This window comes from Phaenicophaeus curvirostris, chromosome 3, assembly GCF_032191515.1.
Source record: "Phaenicophaeus curvirostris isolate KB17595 chromosome 3, BPBGC_Pcur_1.0, whole genome shotgun sequence".
NCBI classification, from domain to species: Eukaryota; Metazoa; Chordata; class Aves; order Cuculiformes; family Cuculidae; genus Phaenicophaeus; species Phaenicophaeus curvirostris.
Window position 1 is genome coordinate 11,828,413 of NC_091394.1, and position 20,693 is coordinate 11,849,105.

The following is a 20,693-nucleotide window of genomic DNA, read 5'->3' on the forward strand; positions in this document are numbered from 1 at the left end:
AGATATTTTTATTCATGAGTTACGTTTTTTTCCTAAACAAGTTTACTTCGATTAGTTGTATTCTAAAATATATGTGTGGTGGATTTTCACTTCTGAAGCTTTCTTGTTGCAGAAACAAGACACTGGACAGATTTTGTTGGATATGACCTATAACCAGTTGGGTGTGATGGAGAAGGAATATTTTGGTTTACAGCAAAATGAAACATCGGTTGATTCACCTGTAAGTACAGTAAATAATAAATGTGTGTGCATGTATATATACGTACTTATATATACATACACACATGTATTTAAATAAACAATGCTTACTTGTAAACATTTTTAATCCATCTAATAGTTTTTCATTTCACAGCGATGGCTTGAACCAAACAAACCTATTAGAAAACAGTTAAAAGGTAAGACTTGTTTTTAATACCTTAATTGTAACTGTGTATTTCTGCTTTTCTGTATTCTTGTGATTAGAATAAATAAAGTTCTTGTAAATTATTTCATCAAGATGGTGGATTTTCTTAAAGAGCAAGTCTTGTCTCTGCCAGTCTTTGGAGCAAATCTCTTTACTGCTACCTGAGTACTAATAACACCTGGTATGTCACTAACTTTGATGCTATAACAGCAGCTAAACCTGGCTTTTGAACAGTGTTGGACATCATAGCCATGAAAGCAATAGTCATATCACGATGCCTGTAAGTTCCTCCTGATAAGGAAGACAAGGAAGAGGGGTTTGGATACTGGAATTAGAAGCAGTTTCATATGTAGGTTCTGGGAATTTCTTGTCTCGAGTAAAATAAAGAAAAATTGTAGACTTGTTTTAATAAAAACCCAACCAAACAAAAACCACAACCACTCACTTCCAAGTGCATGTGGTATTTCAGTATGTCTTGTTTATAAACAATGCTTACCAAGAGAAAGGACAGTTTGAGGACAGGCCAGCCAGTATGACCCTGTCAGATAGCAGTTTATGAGGACTGAGTCACGCTGTCCCAAATTGTGCTGTGAAACCTAAGCTGTGTTTTCATACTATATGCTGTACATTGTGTATAAATTGGGGAAAGAAACTCAAAACATTAAGTTCACTTGGTAATTTTTTTTTTTTTGTAATTATATGTAAGATAGAATTGAGCATTATTCCAATTCGGATGGTTCAATTTGCTGCTTTTTATCCTCTAGTACTTATGAGGAAAAGACAGCTAAAGAGTGCCATTTGTCTACAGTAGTACATACAAAGTATTTTAAATTAAAGCATCACAACAGTTGATGTTGGGTGATCAGGAGAGACTTCTCATGGTTTCATTTTGTTTTGCAAGAAAAATACATGAGATTTCTATGTGGCTGTTCTTTTTCTATAAATGTAGAAATAAAAACTTCGGGCTCTTTCTTTTTTGAACAAAAAATTTATTTGCTCTTCTAAATATTGCAGGAGGTTTTCCCTGCACCCTTCGTTTTCGTGTAAGGTTTTTTATACCTGATCCTAACACACTTCAGCAAGAACAAACCAGGTAACTTCTGTTTGATGTTTGTTTCTGTGAACTAAGAATACGTAAAGGTCTCCTACCCCATCTCCAGAGCCTGGCAAACTACGCTTTGTTAGGTAGATAATGTCATACAACTCTTTGTATTAAATATGTTTGGAATTAATGTAATTTAATGGAATTGGCTTGATTCAATGCTTGTAATAAATGGTTTCTGCTTTACATACCACACAACTCCACAAAACCAGCCGAAATATAAGCTAGTACAATGATGGCAGTTGTTTTATTTGCAGCTTGGATTCCTTTTAGTTGAACACTTCATTGCTTAAAGTACTTGCCTACCGTGTTTTCCTCCTTTTCTTTTCTGATCTCTTAGTTAATCAGATGTAATGATTAAAAAATAGGGAAGTTCAATATTAAGCTGTGTACATGCCCTGAGTCTGCTAGAATTTTTGTGTCGACACTGAATCAGTTTTGAACATGTTTAGTGGATTTAATGCCGAGGGTGAGTTTTATTTTGTTTTAGGAAGAGCTGGTAACAGTTGTTGTTTTCTAGCTTGCTCATTACTTGTAACACAGAAAGCTCTATGACACTCAGTTTATAGCAGACTTCTAAAGTTTTCTTTTTAACCTATGTTGGATTTTTGGAGTATGTGAATTGTAAGCAATTTTTAATTAACTTGTTAAAAACTTTAAGTGAATACTTGTTTTTTTCGGTGCACATTGCTTGGAATTTAGACTTCACAGGAACCTGTTAATTTGATGTTTTTGTAACATTTTCATTGTTTGTTAATTTCGGTGACTTGACAATATAAACAGTGCAGCATCTTAAGTAATAGTTCTTGTAGAAAACTTAGCTGTTGACCTGTTTTGGTATTTGCCGTTGTAAGCTATTATGCAATTTTAAACTGAAATGTTTCAAAAACACGCTCTTTACGGTTCTTCACATCCCAATTTTTCAGTATCACTATCAAGTAACACTGTCAAAGACATTATAATAAGAGCAAATCTGAACTGCTCTTTGGGAATTGTTTAAGAGCTTTTTGTCAGCATATGTTACTTGAGAAATGTCTCATCCTCCATTCAGTAGTTCCAAAAAAGACTGTCACAGTTTGTGTTTATTTTGTTTTGTGGGATTTTTTGTTGTTGTTTGTTGTTGTTGTTGTTGGTTTTGGGTTGTTTTGTGGTTTTGTTTTGAGTTACATCCAATATGGATGTTCCTGGGAGAAAGAGGCCTCAGTTCTGTAATGGTTTTACTTTTTGGAGTGTTCATTGTGGCATTAATGCTGTGGTCCTGGAGCTGCAGTACAGACTGCCAAAGATCTTTAAAACTGTTGAGAGTAAGTGGGTGTATGATTGCATATTTGTAAATGCCAAAAAGCTTTATTCATCTGTTCACGTAGTCTGCCAGGAAATCTAATAAAATAAAATTAATATATGTTCCATTCAAGCCATATCTTTTAAATGTAAAAATAGATATTTTTTTTTCCCAAAAAAAATCTCTTCTAGGCACTTATTCTTCCTGCAGTTGAAGACTGATATTGTGGAAGGAAGGTAATAAGAAGAATCTTCAATTTCTCTATAACTGTTTTTAAAATAATAAAAAAATGACAGCCCCGCCCCAACTTTTTCTGAGGGCATCATTGCTATAAAAATGTACCTTGTAAAATATCTCTTTAAAAGCAAATCAGATTGCTAGGAAACATTACAAATTTTCCCATAGCTTGCATATTAAGAGCAGTTCAGAATTATGTTGCCAATGAGCTGTAGGAGGTGCTGTGTGTTTACAGGCATGATGTCAGCATGAAAAATCTTTAAGCAAGTCATGGTGTGCCAAGCATGGTATTCCAAACGTGGGGACCCACTGCCTAGTGCAGTAGTTGGAAAGGAGTAGCAAAGGGCTGTTCTTGCTATCATTTCTCAATATTTCAGAGTTATATTCTCTATATGGTGGGCAGATACCTAGTGGTTTCTTTGCCTGCAGTTCCTGTGTTTGAATGTTTTAAAAAAAGGTGGTCCAGGTATTTGCTGCTGAATGTAAATTGCCTGTAGGTGTTGTCTTTTTATTCCTATGGAGTCGGTTTTGGTCGTGAGATCAGAGCTGTCTTTGTGCTTGGCATTCAGCTAATTTTAGCGTTGTGCCTAGTTTTAAATACAGCAGACTACAGCTATTAAAATAATGTCCAGAGCCTGATAAAAATCTCTTACCCTTTTGCTTTCCTGAGTAAGCATCCAGAAAGAATTATGAGCATGTCCTTTTAGGACTAGTTACTTCCATTCACTTAAGAAGCAGTTACACAGCAACTAGCTTTTAATGTCCAGTTCTGCTGTGCCTTGATAGTCAGTGAGATACTCTTCGAAGATACATGAGTATACTATATAGTTCACATACTGAACTAATTGCAGAGACACTGTCGACAATGCGTTTATGCAGTCTGTGCCTAAATAAAAATATTTTCCCTCTTTCCAGATTGTCGTGCCCCATTAGTTCTGCTGTTGTGCTGGCATCTTATGCAGTACAATGTAAGTAATAATCAATCGTTATTTTGCTAATGAATGTATTTGACTGACTACCTTCTCTGCTGTTCGGCACTGAAAAATAAGAAAATATTTCTTTTCTTATCTATTTTTGTGTAGTATTCAAAATGTTAAGGATGATGCTTTATGAAGGTGATGTAGGTTATAGCAGCGTTCAGGCAGTCTAAATAGAAAAAGGATACTTGTTAGGTCTGTCAAAAAACAAAGCTGGTACAAGAATAGTATTGTTCTTATTTATGTGTGCTTGTACTGCTGACAAAAAAAATGACAGGTTTTCAATGTAATTGAAAACAAAATAATGAAACTTACTGCGTGTTACAATAGCTACAGGAAAGCATTCCAGGGAAATAGGAGATCATCTAGAGAGTATTTAAAGGGAAGGTAAATTCATGATTAAGAAACACCAAGGTACTCATGTAATGTTTTTTCAGGAAATTTGTTTCGTTAGATATGTAAAACTGTCTGGCACTTTGCAATGCATTTAAAGTGACTCTGCGTACAAAACCTGAGATCCTTCTCACCTACCTGCAACTGGCAAAAATAAATTCTAATGGTGATATGAGAAAAATATCTTCTGCAGGAAAAAATTGAGCCTGAGCCTATGCCTTAAAGGCATCCTGAATGGGCAGAGAAAAACATTAAATGAACAAACAAAAAAATGGGTTGAGGATTTAGTGGAGTTTGTATATTTGTAAAGGGGAAAGCATACTAGAATAGTTGTGTAATTATTTGCCTGATGTATATTTATCCCATTTCTTTATGGAAAGGCTAGCAAGGTCTGCAGAAATGATTGAGGTAATTTTTTGCTTGAAGTAAGCACCAAGCTAAATAATTAAAATATGGTTTTCAAGGGAGAAATTGATAAGCTGTTGGTGTCCATGAAAAGTCTAAGTGGCTATGAAACATTCACTTTTGAGTGCATGATATGCTGCGTGCTTTTATTAAATGAAACTTGAACAACATTCAAGCTTAGTAAGAACGGCCGAAACTAGAACAAGTTTTTTGTAGTAGGCGGGAGTTCCAGTTCTGTTGCCAAAGGAAATAGGTCCCTGCTCCAGTACGCCTGGGGCCCAGTAGGGCACTTGAAGGCTGAAACAATGTGAACCTTTTGGATTGCTAAGTGCAGTGTCACTGATCTGATTGTCCTAAAGCACAAAAGCATGAAGATACTTTGAAGAATGTAAATATTGTATCATCACGTCAGGCTTAACATATTCTTAAAAATTAATTATGTAGTATACTGCAAAACCTAAATAATTCCTATTGCCCCTTCAGTTTTATGGCTCTTCCCTTTTTAGTGCTTTGGATGCCTACTAATGCAGTTCTTTGTACTAAAGGGGAATGTTCAGTGAAGTTCGTGGAAGAGTTCTAGTGTGTTTTAATCTTTCTCTTTCCTGATGGAGTCTGGAATTGCCCATGCAGCTATTTGCCTGGTTTTTGTAACTCATGATAGTGCTATTATTACCACTTCATTGTGTTTTTCTTTATTAAAAGAGCACCTTTCTTTTTTTGCTAGCCTTTTGATGGCCTTTCCGTTGCTGCTTGAATAATACCTATATTTATTCTCTGTATTGGCAAAGAATGAAACATTTAATAGAAAGATGTATTTCCTTAAAGAAAAAAAATAGTTTATGTTTTGTTGCCAGGCTGTTGACATTTACCCAAAGATGATGGCAATAGGAAAGACCTTCTGAAATCTGAGTGTGTAATCATGTTTACTAGGATTCTTATCCACTTTAATTGTTTTAAGTGGTTTTCTTTTAGTGTTTTAGTTTCTAATTATAGGTATCAAGGAGAGCTGAAGTTCTTGGACATGAGGCATCTGCTTATTAAAAGTCCACTGTCTGAAGTTGCCATGAATTGGTTCTGCCAGAGCTGTTTTACTGCCACTTCTTGGTTGTTTTCTGGCTGCACTCTCCTTGTCTAACTTCCCTTGCATGCAGAAGAGGGAATCATTGTTGGCTGACAACCTTACGGTTATTTATATAAGAGGTGGAGCAGATATCACTGGCGGGAGGGCTGAGGCAGATGACTTTGTGCGTGAAGTCTGATGTTTGATATTTCTGCTCTTGCTGTTTAACAGTAGTTTTCACGTGTGGCAGTTATATGGTTGACCTTCACAGGATCTGAATTTTACAAAGGATGGTGATGTCTGTTGTGCCACGGGAGTGCTGCTTCTCAGTATTGCCTTTAGCACGGGTGTTGGGTTCAGCGCTGCATTTTCTGACATGTTGCTCTGTGCTGCTGTGGCACACCCTGTGTTGTCTGGTGGTGCTAAGTTACAGGGAGATACAAGTGGGTGTGAATACTGTGTCTCAATAGCATGTGACTAAACTTGACAATGAATACAGTTCAGGCACTTGAAGAATAAGTTGTTAGTTTATTATAGGTAAATGTACTTTGTTACAGAAACAGTCAGTGGATTTTGAAATCCTTTTTTATAGAGAACCTACTAAGATGCATTCCAAATAGCTTTGAAGTCATTAAGTCTGAAGGATATGCTCTTATTAAAATAACAATCTGACGATAAATTGTGCATCATGTTTTTTACTAGAGTAAAATGAGAATGTTGTACAGTGTGTGTATTGCTTTTTTTAAAGTGTCTCCTAGTTGATTTAGCACCACTTGTTTTGTATCACTTTGTGTGTAGTAAGTTCCCTGTTCCAGAGCAGTATTTAAATGACTAACTATTGATATGTAAGCCCCATAGGTTTGTTTGGAATGTGCTCTTTTCTGGGTTGGGACTTGAATCTAAAGCACAGCAACAAAGCCAACGCATGTATCAATTTCTAAGCTTTCTTTTTCCTGAGCATCAATGGCTTGGTGATTATGACTGGGGTCTTTCTCTTACCTCTTGTGATATAATTTCTCTCTCAGCTCTACTTTGACAATGAAGAAGTTTCTCTAGCATGCTGGTATCTGTCTTTGGGAGTTTGTTAGGAAGGGGTCGACTGTGTTCACTCTGTTCAGTTCTGGGCCCCTCACCACAAGAAGGATGTTGAGGCTCTGGAGCGAGTCCAGAGAAGAGCAACGAAGCTGGTGAAGGGGCTGGAGAACAGGCCTTATGAGGAGCGGCTGAGAGAGCTGGGGGTGTTTAGCCTGGAGAAGAGGAAGCTGAGGGGAGACCTCATTGCTCTCTACAACTACCTGAAAGGAGGTAGCTGGCCTCTTCTCCCAAGTGACAGGGGACAGGACAAGGGGGAATGGCCTCAAGCTCCACCAGAGGAGGTTCAGACTAGATATCAGAAAGAAATTTTTCACGGAAAGGGTCATTGGGCACTGGCAGAGGCTGCCTAGGGATATGGTTGAGTCACCATCCCTGGAGGTGTTTAAAAGACTAGTAGACAAGGTGCTCAGGGACGTGGTTTAGTGGTTGATAGGAATGGTTGGACTGGATGATCCAAGAGGTCTTTTCCAACCTAGTGATTCTATGATGCTATGATTCTATGACTGGTTGCTTGGGATTTAAGTGGGCTTTAACCTCTTCTAAGAAAAGGAAAGCTGGCAAGGGTGAGGTTCTGAGGAAAGCTGAGCTTAGTGTGCAAGTCCCTCAGGAACTAGGGGTAATAGGAGAGTTTTTTAGAATATGGGGAACACTGGAAGGTTGAGAGCCCATCTGCCTCAGAAGAGAAAGACGGCTGTCAGATTTAGAGGAGCATCAACAGCAGCTCTACAAATGACAGTTGTGCCACATAATTCCCCCATCGACTTTCTTCTTGACTGACTCTTCTAACTTAGCTTCATTTTGTTCTTTTTTTATAAAATAAAATTGAAACCTCAGACTTCTTAATTTGTGGAGATCTGTCTCTTTTCGTAGCTTGCATTTGGAGATTTTTTTTTTGTGTGTCTATCTCTGTGTTCCTCACCTGTTCTTTCTTGAAGTGAATCAGTGCTCAGAAAGGTGTCATGTAAACTGAGAGATTCACTCAGAGGTCAGTCAGGTACCTGCTACTCTCCAGGGCACCTATAGCTCTTATGCCTTGGAATGAAGTTCAGACTGTATAAACATGAAGAACTTTGACCTGCATGTCCAATGTTTGAAATTGTTTGCCGGATGTGTTGGATGGTCTGGGGATTGTGTGCGTGGCCAGTCGTCTTCTGAAGCCTGTGGCAGTGCCGTTCAGTCACAGATGCCTTTTACCATGTCTTACAGTACCTGTCATCAGTTCTACCAGTGTTGCCTGTGTGATCGTGGTCAAACCCCCAATAGAAGAATCTGCTTGGAGAGGTTAATTGAAATACGTGCCCATTTTCTTCTATATGGTTCACTGTGGTCTAGACTGCTGCTGTTGAGCTTGCTGACACCTCTGCTAACACTGTCCTGAGAGTTTATATGCAGCAGCCCTCCAGCTGTGTTGGACTGGTTTCCCTTAATAATATTTTACAGTTGTGCTAAGCAATACGGAGGTCACATCAGGAGATCATTACTTCAAGTGCTGTTTGTCTGGTGTTCTTCCACTATGCCACAAATATTTTTTTTGAATCTTTAATTCTTCCAAACAAAGTACAATGGTGTAATCTCTGGAGAGAAGAACCCCAGACTGGGATATTGGCCAGTACTGTAGCGGAAGGAGCTGACTTGCTGCGCTGCCTTGTAGCCTAGGTTTTGTTTTATTGAGGTGGATGAATTTATTAAATATTACTATGTAACATAGCTAAAAAGGGGAAAGAACAGTTACCCAAGGTCGAGGTCCATGGAGTACAGTGTTACGATATTAAGTAGGAGTGAGAGCTGAGAGACAGCCTGTGACAAAATATCAGCAAAGTGTTTAGATGTATTATTTCTGCAAAACAATGTTTTAGGAGTAGTGATAATTATTCCCTTTAAGTATTTTATCCTATTTCTTACCTCTACCCCCTTCAAATGAATAGTCTTTGTACTATGGGTTATGCTTTACTTCTCTCAATACTATTTCTGATTGTGACTGTATAGCTTCTGAGGTACATCTGTATTTGAGATGCAGAAATAGCAACTCAGTAGAATCTATATTTTCTGACTAGTTTATTTCTTTTCTTATAATGTTCCTCTTTTTTTTATGCTTAATTTCCCTTTCTTTCTTAACCACAAAGTGGTTAGCTGTCTTAAGTGGTATACGCAGCTGTTTACAGTCATCTCTAGATTGAGCCTTTTTTTAAGGGCTCTTGAGTGTGAAACATTATTTCATTATACAAAACATATTTGTTTTATCCATGTGATAGGTAATTCTGCTTGCTCAGTAGGAGCATCATGCTTACTTACTCAGTGGTTGACTGAGTTAGAGTTCATATGCTTGTCCTTATTTGGATACAGGTTCTACTTGTTGAAACACCTTTTACCCACAGCCACTTCCGAGGGGGGGATTTTGGCCATTTCTGGAGTCTTTCTGATAAGTTTTCAACATGGTAGCTTTAATCTCTATGCCTACAAAGATTTTTTTTTTTTTTAAATTTCAGTGCTCCCTTTTTAGTGTCTTTTTATTAAATGTTTACATTTTTATATAGGTTCTTCAAAAGTGAACTCTGCTGTAGTGGATTGTTTTCTGATTCCAGAAGCCTTTCATACCCAAATACTTTGTAGTTGCTGTTTATCAACAGTAACTGCTTCAGTTTATGCTACATCCTGCATCATCCTGCTTCTGTTCTCTATTTGAGCCAAGAAGCAATCACTTAAAATCTCTAAACTGCTCAAACTGTGCAGACTAGAAAGTATCATTACTTTTCATACCTCAGTGTTCACACGAGATAAATTTAACGTTAGCTGTCAATATCTTGTTTCACTGTCATCTTAGCATGTCAGTTGCTATTATTATCATCATTTGGAGGCTAGTCATGTGGCCTTAACTATATTTTAATTCTGATTACAGTTTTATACTCGAGTATTTTTACTCTTTGATAAAAATTACATTAGTTCTCTTAACTTGTATGCTAGATTTGTTCCACTCTTTGGTTATTTTCTGTTCCACCGGGAACCTGGTCTGCTTTATGTAATTACCCTCTTTTAAAACCGGACAGCTCAGATCATTTTGTGCTTTATTCTTGTCACCTAAAACATGCAGCCCTGCAAAAAGTTACAAATTCAATGTGGACGTAGTGGATTTTAATTTATTTTTTTTTTCTGGTGCACTTCTCAGGTCTTTAGAAAATTGATATTAAATCTGTTTTCAAGGACTAACTTTTGTAGGTGTTCCTTTGGACCAAATTGTCTGTATGTTCTATAGCTGAATCCCCATTATGCTTAGCCAATGAACCATTCATACATTTTCCTTCTAACATCTGTTGTTCCTTGGAATGCCTATTTGCAGAAATAGGTTCGTATGCAAACTTTTTATTATTGTTTACAAGCTAACTTTATAGAATTGGAGACCAACTTGTCTTCTGTACCTTGAAGGATATTGCATTGCTGGGAAGTAGAAAGTAGTCGCCCTTCAACGTATGCAAAGCTGAGGACTTATCTTTTCTTCTAAGATATTTTTGGGGGCTGCCTGTAGAAATTGGGCAAGATCAAAGTGGTGGTGTTTTGGTACTGTTAACATTGAAAAACAACAACAAAATTAATTTCTAAAACTGGAGCAGGAAGCTTGGGTGTCAAAAATGACTTCATGCAAGTAAGAACCTCAAGCAAAATTTAGCTTGGAAGGGGCTTCTTCAAAGTCAAATCAGGTTGCTTAAGGTCTTTGCAGTTCAGTTTTGCGTTTCCAATGCTGAAATTTTTGGTTTTTGTCATCCTTTTAGTTTGCAAGTCAAAGAGTCTGGCTCTGTCATGCACCTTCCCTTTGGGGCAGCAGAAGACAGAAATGAGAATAGTGCTGCCTTACCCCAGCATGTAAGATTGACTGATCGATGGTTTCTTGGAAGAAATTGCTAAATAAATGAAGCCTTGGTAATTAGGGAAAGAGATGTTAGCATCAGTGGCTTTTTTGATTCTGCATGTGTCAAATATTCTCTCTATAAAGCGTGCTCTTTTTTTTATTTTATAATATTTTTTTCCATTTATTTTTCTCCTCTCTCTTCTACCCAATGCAGCAATATGTCTGGTACTCAAACTTTTCTTCCTAGGAAAGATATGTCTTTGATGCCTTCCTGCATGAAGGTCTTTCTGTTGTCAGGAGGATTAGACAAAAATATATACCTACCACATTGTTCTAACTGAACATTTTTTTATTTTTTTTTCACAATGTCTGAAGAAAGGTTGTTTAGGCTTTGGTAAGGCACACACAGTTCTTATCCTGTGTAAACATATATGATCTCTAGATTTTTGTTTGTTTTCAAGTATTTATACATATATTCAGGGCTTGTACAGTTACTGTTTTGGGAGGTCTGCATGGGACTTAATGCATGGAATATTATTATATTCTTTCCCGATTACAATGAATTAAGGAGCAACAGTTAAGTAAAATGGAGAAAGGTAAAAATATTTTTTTTTTTACTGTAATTTATCCTCATTGAGTCAGTATGTGCTGGCTCATGTGATCAGAGTAGAAGGTATGTCAGGAGAAGCTAAGATTACATATAGGTCTTTATTAATTTCCTGCTCTTTTGCTTTGTTGTGGAGGAATCCGGTAAAAAGGTAGAAATGTCACGGTGTCTCCTTACTGAGGTCTTGATATGCCCTAACTAATTTTTTTTCTTACTTGGATAATTAAAATCCTGCACAAGATCGTTAGTCTTCCAAGATATCTACTAATGAGCATTTATAGTTTCTCTTAAACTGTGACAGTTGGCTGGGGAGTTGGACAAGCAAGTAGTACTCTAAACTGCTCCCCTTGTTGACATGACCTCAGGTAGCTAGGAGCAAGGAGAAAAATGACCAGAGCAATCTGTGTTTGGAAGATGAGCAAGAAGACTCTTTATCTTGTAAAGCATGAAGGAACAGCAGTTGCCCTCTTTAAAGAAGGTAAAATTACACTAAAAAACATTTTTGCCTAGTGCAGGTAAAATCTAAGTGGACACTTAATGTTGTCTTGGATTTGACAATATGGTCTCTTCCCATTGACACGAAAGTAATTCAAGCTGCTTGAAACAAACCTTAAAAATATAGTCTGTGTTTCATAGAAAAGATGGGCTGTGTTAATAAAAGAAAGAATCCTCAATTAACTACTGTTGTCTGTGAAATTGTATTTTATTTTTATGCTGCTATTAATACACCTATTTTGTTCAAAATGTTTATTGTTTTTAGTATTACTGGCTTAGCTTTGGTCTTGACAAAGTCTTGAACTTTTGTAAATTTATTGCTATTCCTAAAAATAATTTAATTTTCTTGTTATAGTTCAGATAGTTCTGTTTTGGGGTTTTTTGTTGGTTTTTTTTTTTTTTTTCTTCTTCAAGGCTACATTGGCAGCAGTGTTCAGTTATGTTTTTTGGTTCTAATGGTGAATATTTAGTGTTCTGCCAGTCATTTTGCTAACTAATTTAAAATTCATGCTACCTTTAAAATGAAAGAGCAAAACATTGCAGGAATATTTATATTCAAAATAAATGGCTTACTGTTTAACCTTCTACTTTATTTTCCTTGATGCTCACAATAAGTTGTGCAGCTATATTAGTTTCTGACTGCATATGCTAGGGAACTCTTTTGTGTGACAGTAGTTCAGTTTTCTAGGCTATAGAAATCAAGCTTTTTGGATAGGGAAGTGGCAAATATTAGTTCCGAAGTTCGAAACTTCCCCTTTTCCCCCTACCTTCTCCCTTCCCAATTCATATCACTCTCTTATTCTTTGTTTTCTGGAAACAAAAATGGTAATAATATTATTCCTAAAAGTGTACTCTTTGACTTAGTTGAGAGACTTTCTTTGCTGTAATGCTTGTAGCCTATGCAAGTACTTTTGTGTTAATTTAGAAGTCACACAAATAGTTTCTGGGAAGCTCTAATGCTTTGTAATAAACACTTCATGCTTCTAAGAGAAAAAGCAGAATAGTACAGGTTCCAGTGATTTGCTTAAATATACCATTGTTCTTTGGGTTTAATCTCTTCAACTATTTCATGAAAACACGCATATTGTGAAATTTGGGGGGTGGATTATTTAATTGAAACTAAATAAATTTGTGGCAGATGGGCAAGTACTTTATTTGAAGCAACCTACCTTCTGCCCCAAACTGTATCTCTCTTGCGTAACAGTTGAAAGGTTTGTGTATATTTTCCAGGGAATAAACTTATGTTGACCTAGCTTTTAAAGAAAATTTGCTTAGGCTGTGGCTGTGAATTTTTCACTTATACTTTCATATACTACAGATAAGAATTAGCTTTCATCTTGTAACTATATAAAAAGATATAATAATTAGTATTTTTGAAAAGATAAAGTTTTAGGCAACATTTGGAATTTTAGTTTATCTGACTGAAAAAAATGTATTTACTTTTGGTAGCAGCTTGTCATGTTATATGTAAATCAGCAGTTATTTCTCATGCTTTTTTGAGTAAATCATGTGCAATATAGGCTAGATTAACGATTGAATTGTTAGGACAGAGCCACAGTAGTTAGTTTGAACAATTCTTACCTGAAAGTGTGAAGAGTAGGTGCTTTCTAAGTGACAGATTTTGTTGAAGACTTCTAATATATTATAGTAAAGTGAATGTGTATCAAATTGATTTTGTTTGCCTTAAGCAATTTGATTTCCTCTGATGTTACAGTACTGCACATATGGGTTCACATGGCATGTGTTGCTTTTCTCCTGGTGTTAGAGCTTGTGATGCAGAAATGGGGCTGTTTAAGTAGCTAAATAAAGGAAGTCATTCATTGTCTGAGATTGTAGTAAAGTTAAGCATATTTTGAAAAAAGTGTTTCTTCACTGCTGTCATACAATTCCCTGTGTTCAACACTACTTGTCTGGGAAATAATTTGTCATTCATTCATTTCTTTGTATAAGTTCTAATAAAAAGAGATTTCTTCTAAATAATAATTAAGTAACTATGAAAACTTTGCGTATATGTTTCTTGTTTCCTAACAGCACAACTTGGAGACTATAACCCTTCAATACATCATTCAGGATATCTGTCAAATTACAACTTCATACCAGAGCAGAACAAAGATTTTCTTACCAAAGTAGAATCGCTACATGAGCAACACAGGTAACATTAATTTTTAGTTCTCTCTCACCTCTCAAATTTTTAAAGACAAAAAAAAGATGCCAAAAAGAAGACTTAAGTTCTTTGTACTTTCACTACAACAGTTTTTTTCATATAGATTCTATTAAATGAAATATTTGTTTTTATCATGTAGGTGCTAGGCTAATCATATTTAGTGTATGATGCCAATATTTTAAAATGTTTAAATAAATTCCTAGCTATAACAACCAGCAGATCAGTAAGCATTATACATTATTAATGGCAACCACCTAGAACACTGTGCTAGGTGTTTGTGGTGTCTTTTTGAGGACATTTGACCATTTTTCAAATCCAATGTTTTTGTCTGTCTATGGAAAAAGAACTCCATAAAACACGCCACTCAACATAATGCTTTCTCTCCGCTCTCCTGAGTGTAACAGAAAAGCAACAACAGATTATTCCAGTCAGTCTACTGCTAATTACTTTTTCTGACCCTGCTGATTTGTCTCTTGCGAGACTGCAGATTTAGAATTAGTGGTGTTGATCACGTACTTGCAAGCTGAATCCAAATATGCTAACTGAAGAAATATGTGAGCATTTGAGCAAATGAAATACACATCTTTATAGAGTTGTTCTCTCTGTCTGGATCTTTACTGCAGCAGAGCTAGTTCCCCATTCTCCTAGCTTCTTTGATTCATACTTTGAAATATCTCCCATTTTCATCTCCCCTTAATATTCCTTGACTTATTTTGTCATCTTTAAGTGCTGTCACCTCTCCCTCTTGTTTCTTTAGTACTAGTGGGTGTAGTGAGTAGTTTTGAACGTCATGTGTGCTGCCTGGAGTCCAAAGCATGCATAATGCTTAGGTAATTGTGGGGCAAAACTCAGAGAACCACTGAACTCTTAACTGCAACCATTCCCTCTGTGTGGGTACAAATCTGAACTGCTTTCTTAGCTGTTCGTGTTCAGGAACACAACATCTGGAGCCTCTACTCCTTCTAAATTAATTTGCATTTTCCAGTAGGCTCAGAAGTTTTTAAAGGTGGATGTGTAGACAGTCACGAATAAATTTGTCTTGAGGAAGCAGTTGCCTTGGAGACAACCCAGGGAAGATTCTGAAGAGCATTGAAGTGGCTGGGGTGAAGTTACATATTTAATGCTGTTGTAGCCAGAGGTATAAAACTGGCTATGTCCTGCAGCGAACAGACTAGAAGTTGCCATTGGCCTAGACATAGGCGTGGTGGGGTCCGTTAGAAAGACTTCTTTCTTTCCTGGGTGCTTTCGGGGAAACTGGTGATTTTATTGAGTATTTCTGGCAGAGTGAAGCCTTGATGACTGAGAAGTTTAACTGGTCTGTTTTGAGTGCATGTAGGTGGAGATAATTGAAGTTCTTAATAAAAATACTTGAGTACACTGGACTGGGAAAATGTTTCTTTATTGTTTTAACACCTTGTTTGAAACTTAGCTCTTCAGGCCTATTTATTTTGGAATGCAGAGAGAGGCAGACAAATTGTTGTGTATTCTGGCAGCATTTCTTGCATCCTCCTTTGGCATTCATAGTGAATACTTAAGCCTGAAACATAATTTTAACTAGATCAGTGTCACTAACGTATTTGAATCATTCTGGTGTTTGCTGGGCCCTCTAAGAAGTAAAGACAGGGAGAATTTGTCTCTTTGTTTTGAGGAGATCAGTACCGTTTTGGAATGAGGTTTGTGCTGATCTCAAGTAGATAATATTTGCTGTTGACCATATGGGACATCTGTAAATTATTATCCCTTTTAAATTGGCACTTTTAGGTTACAGGATCGCAAAGCCAGCCCTATAAACTTATATCCCTTTCCATTCTTTAGTGTCTGTCCTTTGGGAAAATTTCACAAAGGAAAATTAAAGGCTGGAATTACTGAAACACAATAGACACTTGTGAAGTCATGTTATGTTTTGTATGTTGTAGCTCAATGCAAGTTTTTTTTAGCTAGTTTCCTTGTTGTTATGCAAAATCTGAGGAAGCAGTTGTGGGATCATATTCATGTCAGACACTGTTCAGTGGACAGTGAGTAGCTGAGAGAGCAACTGTTGTCATATTGGACTGGTATAACCTCAGAAATTTTCCTTCTGTGTTCATGCCTAAATCCATAGGGACTTTTTTCTATATTTATGAGGTTTGTTCTAACAAGGTTCTCTTACAGTTTTTTACTTAGTTACATAAGCGCCCTGAGATCTTAGGATGTAGATATTATCCAAATTGGTAAAGTTTTAGCAGTGCTTGCTAGATCTAGCCATCACTCTCAGGGAAAGGATCCATTTGCAACTTCGTAAGATGATTGTATTCCAGATGATCTTTGTTAGGCCTTGGCTATCAAGAGCTATAAAATTGGCAGGAGTCACCAATATTGGTTTCCTTGTGCCTGTTTACCTCACTGAGTAACCACCACCTGCTTAGGAACCTGAAGGTGTAATTTCATCTCTAATTGAGTAGGGAGGTGTTAAAACTAGAAGAAAATTACTTACTTTTTCTTGTTGGCCCTTGAAGACACAAGTCTTTACTGGTCTGGTGTAGATGCTGTATGCAAATTGTGAAATAAAATTTGCAGGTATATCATGTCAGCATGCAGAAGATTTTTCACATCTTTCTGAACAAACTCCTTGATCAAAATTTTAAAAAGAAAATGAACTACTTGCAAACATTACGTTCTATATGTAGCATCCTTTGCATAATAAAGTGGACATTTTGTCATTTGTTTTCTCTTACCTTTCTGACAAAGTGAAAGGGATAGTCTACTAGTTTTTTTTTTCAAAACCAAGGTGACAGTGACTGTAGGTGTAGATCTGAGTAAGGACTTTATCTCAGGACTGTGACAAATAGCTCTTTTTTGTTGGTTTTTTTTTTTCTTTGCTTTTTCCTTTTGCTTTTTCCCTAATATTGTGACTTCCTCAACATCCTCAAGCCACACTGCTGGGGGTGGCTTTCCAGTTCAAGGTAACTTTCAGTTTGATGGAGCATAATGTAATATTACCTACAGTGCTGTTTCAGGGTACAGTACTTTGATAACCTGAAACTTTGAGAGAATGGAGATTAATTGGAAGTAATAGATGCCCACCTTTTCAGGTAAAGGCTTTTTTAAAAATGAGAATTACTTCCTTATGTGGAATGCCTTTGAATCTGAGTCTAATTAGTAGGCTGCATAGGAGAACTAGCTAGGTAGGGATTACTTTTGAATTATTTATTTTTTAAAACTCCTAGTAGTTTCTATGTAGCCCTTCCATGAAGACATTTAATCAATTTATTTGAGGTGTGGGGATTTTTGAGTTCTTGTCTCTGGGGAAAAAAGTCTCAGTTCTCAGTCTAGAAGTTTTCTAGAAGACAAGATGATAGAATCCTTGTAAGTCTTACAGCACATTTAATCTAGTCGCGGGCGAACAAAGTAGATTGTAAATAAAGTTAGATGGCTTTTCTTAGTTTGTTTCTTAATTTAACTTACTTAATATTCTTTCTCCTTCTTACATTTTTAGTAGATTCTTGCTACTAATCTTTCTTATAAGCAATACAGAGTATTTACAGATACAGCTTCTTGTAAGGGAAGTGTCTAAAGGAGAATTATTTCCTCATGCCTTTAAACAAAAAAGCTAAGAATGATTTTTCTAAAAAGGACTGGTCTAGAATGGCTAAGGTAATAACATTATGTATAACTTGGTTGATTTTGAGAGGTTAGGAGAACCTTCATCAGTGAAGTACTGTGTGTCACTAGTTAATGAGGTTTATCTGTCTGACACAGGGTTTCTTCTGTTTTCCTGCATTTTGGATAAATATAATATTGTGTCTCTTGTTTTTTATGATCCATATCTATTTTTTTTTCCTCTTTTAGTGGCCTCAAGCAATCTGAAGCAGAATCCTGCTACATAAATATAGCACGTACACTTGAATTCTATGGAGTGGAATTGCACAGTGGTAGAGTATGTTTACATTGTGATTTTTCGCTTTGAAAAAGGTTTTATATCCTTTTTTTTTAGATGAGCATTATAGCTGTAAAACCAGTAGCATTAAGAATTGATTTTACAATGTGTTATTTCTAGTTAGAGTTGGGTAGTTTCCCCATAATTTCTGTTTAACGTAGTAGGTGCTGGAATTTCAAATAGGCTAAAACTCATCAAAAGAGTAGTAATGTATTCTTAAGATGAATTATTTCAATACTGTAATACATCTTATTTAATATTTTTACTAAAATTTGTGAATGTGTCTGCATGAAAGAAAATAAATGGTCTGTTTAAGTTGGTAAACGTTTCAGAGAAAGTAAATTCTTAAATTTCTAACATGGTGTTAACAATATAGAGGAGGCTTTTATGTTATTACTCCTGTATTCCCTGACTCCAGGCTAAATCTAAGTGATATTTAATAGCATGGAAGATGATCAATAAAAATGTGTTTGAAATTTTTCAGACATAGGGTATTTGTTGATATGAAAAATGCCCTAATATTTCACTGGCTACTGGGATTTAATTGTTTGATTATGCTAGCTGTCTAAGGGGAATCCTCCAAATACTTTTTTTTTCTTGCATCCTGGTGTGCAGCTTACTATTTGTGCTTTTGTGAAATAGAAAATTATTTTGGCACAAGGTTTGTAGCATAAAAACTTAATCAAGTATAATGAAGATGATTGATTTCACAAATGAAGATGACTACTGCTTTTACTAGCATTTCTCTGAGATTTATTTATAATCCTTACACAGAATTTGAATGAAAAAATTGGTAATTTGTTAAAAATTGTTAATTATAAATTGTTAATTTCTGTACTGATGGAAGTGATATGAAAGGTCGTGTTCTGTCCTCAGCATGATGTTTTCTTCAGGGTTTTTTTTACTCTACTACAAATGAGTGTTACATTAGATTTCTAAGAATTCCTGAAGTACTCCTGTATAAGCCAGTGTAATTATATTCAGATTTATGAAATGCAATGCTCAAGCAGTAGAGACCTTTTTTAAGGAGGAGTGGAAAGTACAAAGGGAATCAAAAAGTTGAAGCGATCAAAATCTGAAGTGTCTTTTCTCATACCATCTGAAATGAGCATCAGGGGCGAGGTGACTGAGTCACCATTCCTGGAGATATTTAAAAGACACGTAGATGTGGTTCTCAGTGACCTGGTTTAGTTGTGAACTTGGCAAGTGTTAGGTTAAGGGCTGGACTTGACGGTCTTTAAGGTCTTTTCCAATTGAAACAATTCTGTGATTCTGTGACTATTACCTGACAACGGTTAAGGTGATCAGATATCTTGGTTCGCACACATTGGTTGTGGGTAAGTAATCTAGCATATATGAACAAGTTTCTTGTGTATTCTGACAAAACAAAAGCCTTCCCAATTCATAATAAGTTGATCACTCTTCAGTGGTAAATGGGCGTTTAATTAAGTATGACTTTGTCTATTTCCATTGTCCATTGTGTCATCTGTCACCTTTCTGCTGCACTGAAGAACTGTCACACTTGAGATTTTCCTGTATGCACTTAACCTGACCAGACCGTGCCTTTTAACTTCTGTTGTAGCCTGGTACTTTCGTAAGCCAACTTAATTTCCAAGACTTCCACTATGTGGTTATTCTCTTGATATTGATGTAATTCTGTTTCAGAAAGTACTACTCTGCCTGACACCAAACTGTGTGATCTGAATCAAATGGAGAACAGATTTGAATCAAAGCCTTCTCTATGCCATGCTGCTAAGATGCGGAGCACTTGTTGGTGTTTCAATCGAAATGAATATTTTTATGACAATTCTGTATTTTTGAAGGATTAAGGTGCTTGAAGCGGTCTGTTTTTTTCTAGCACTGGAACTGAGCATCTAGATGATTGGAAACTGCTAGGAAGGAAGTAGAAAGCAAAATAGAATATTTCATGCCACCCTTTAAACCTGTTTTTTTGATATATTTTGAATGTTGAGTTTTGTTCTTCCTCTTTCTTCCTTATCTCAAAGTGAGTAGTGGAATAAGAGCAGTGCAGAGAGGGCTAACAATCATGAATGTTTTAAGGAAAAGCCTTTTGTAGCAGCTGAACAGCATGGAGAATGTGAATAATGAACAGGTTTTAGTTTTTTGGGTTTTTTTTTTTTTTTGCTTTGGTAGTAAAAGATTTAAGAAACTTCAGAAAGAGACAGGTTTAGGCAAAAGGAATTTTTTTCCATGTGGCTGCAATTGAACTATATTGGGATTTACTGCTAATTTAATGAATGACTAAGGTGAAATAGGTACCAAGGGCAGTTAGGCAGGTCAGTAGAAGAATGATTCACTGGAGTCCATTGAACATACGTGCTGCTAAAATGGTCTTGGTTGTCTTTGATTCTGCATGGCAGTGGAACCAGGTAACACCTGGCTTTTGTACTGATGGCCATAAGAAGTGCTCCTGTACTGGGGGTTGGGAGTGAGATATTTTTGGATAACAGTTCTGGAAGAACAGATTAATTTCCTCCTTTACCCCCTCTCCTGAGACCCCACCTGGAGTACTGTGTCCAGTTCTGGAATCCCCAACATAAGAAGGATATGGAACTGTTCAGCCTAGAGAAGAGAAGGCTCTGGGGAGACCTTATAGCAACCTTCCAGTACTTGAAGTAAAAGAAAGATGGGAAGGGATTTTTCAGGGATGAGGGGAAATAGTTTTAAATTGGAAGGGGGAAGATTTAGACTAGAC

The 20,693-nt window shown here is 36.4% G+C and overlaps 1 protein-coding gene across 1 annotated transcript in view; it reads left to right on the forward strand.

Annotated features, from left to right (window-relative positions):
* PTPN3 (protein tyrosine phosphatase non-receptor type 3) overlaps nucleotides 1-20,693 on the forward strand; it is a 173,690-nt gene that overhangs the window by 80,942 nt on the left and 72,055 nt on the right. Inside the window, exons 3-9 of the mRNA XM_069853382.1 lie at nucleotides 113-220; nucleotides 353-395; nucleotides 1,418-1,496; nucleotides 2,979-3,023; nucleotides 3,940-3,992; nucleotides 13,929-14,049; nucleotides 17,890-17,977. Of these exons, the coding sequence (XP_069709483.1) occupies nucleotides 113-220; nucleotides 353-395; nucleotides 1,418-1,496; nucleotides 2,979-3,023; nucleotides 3,940-3,992; nucleotides 13,929-14,049; nucleotides 17,890-17,977 (537 nt within the window). The remainder of the gene's footprint in view (nucleotides 1-112; nucleotides 221-352; nucleotides 396-1,417; nucleotides 1,497-2,978; nucleotides 3,024-3,939; nucleotides 3,993-13,928; nucleotides 14,050-17,889; nucleotides 17,978-20,693) is intronic.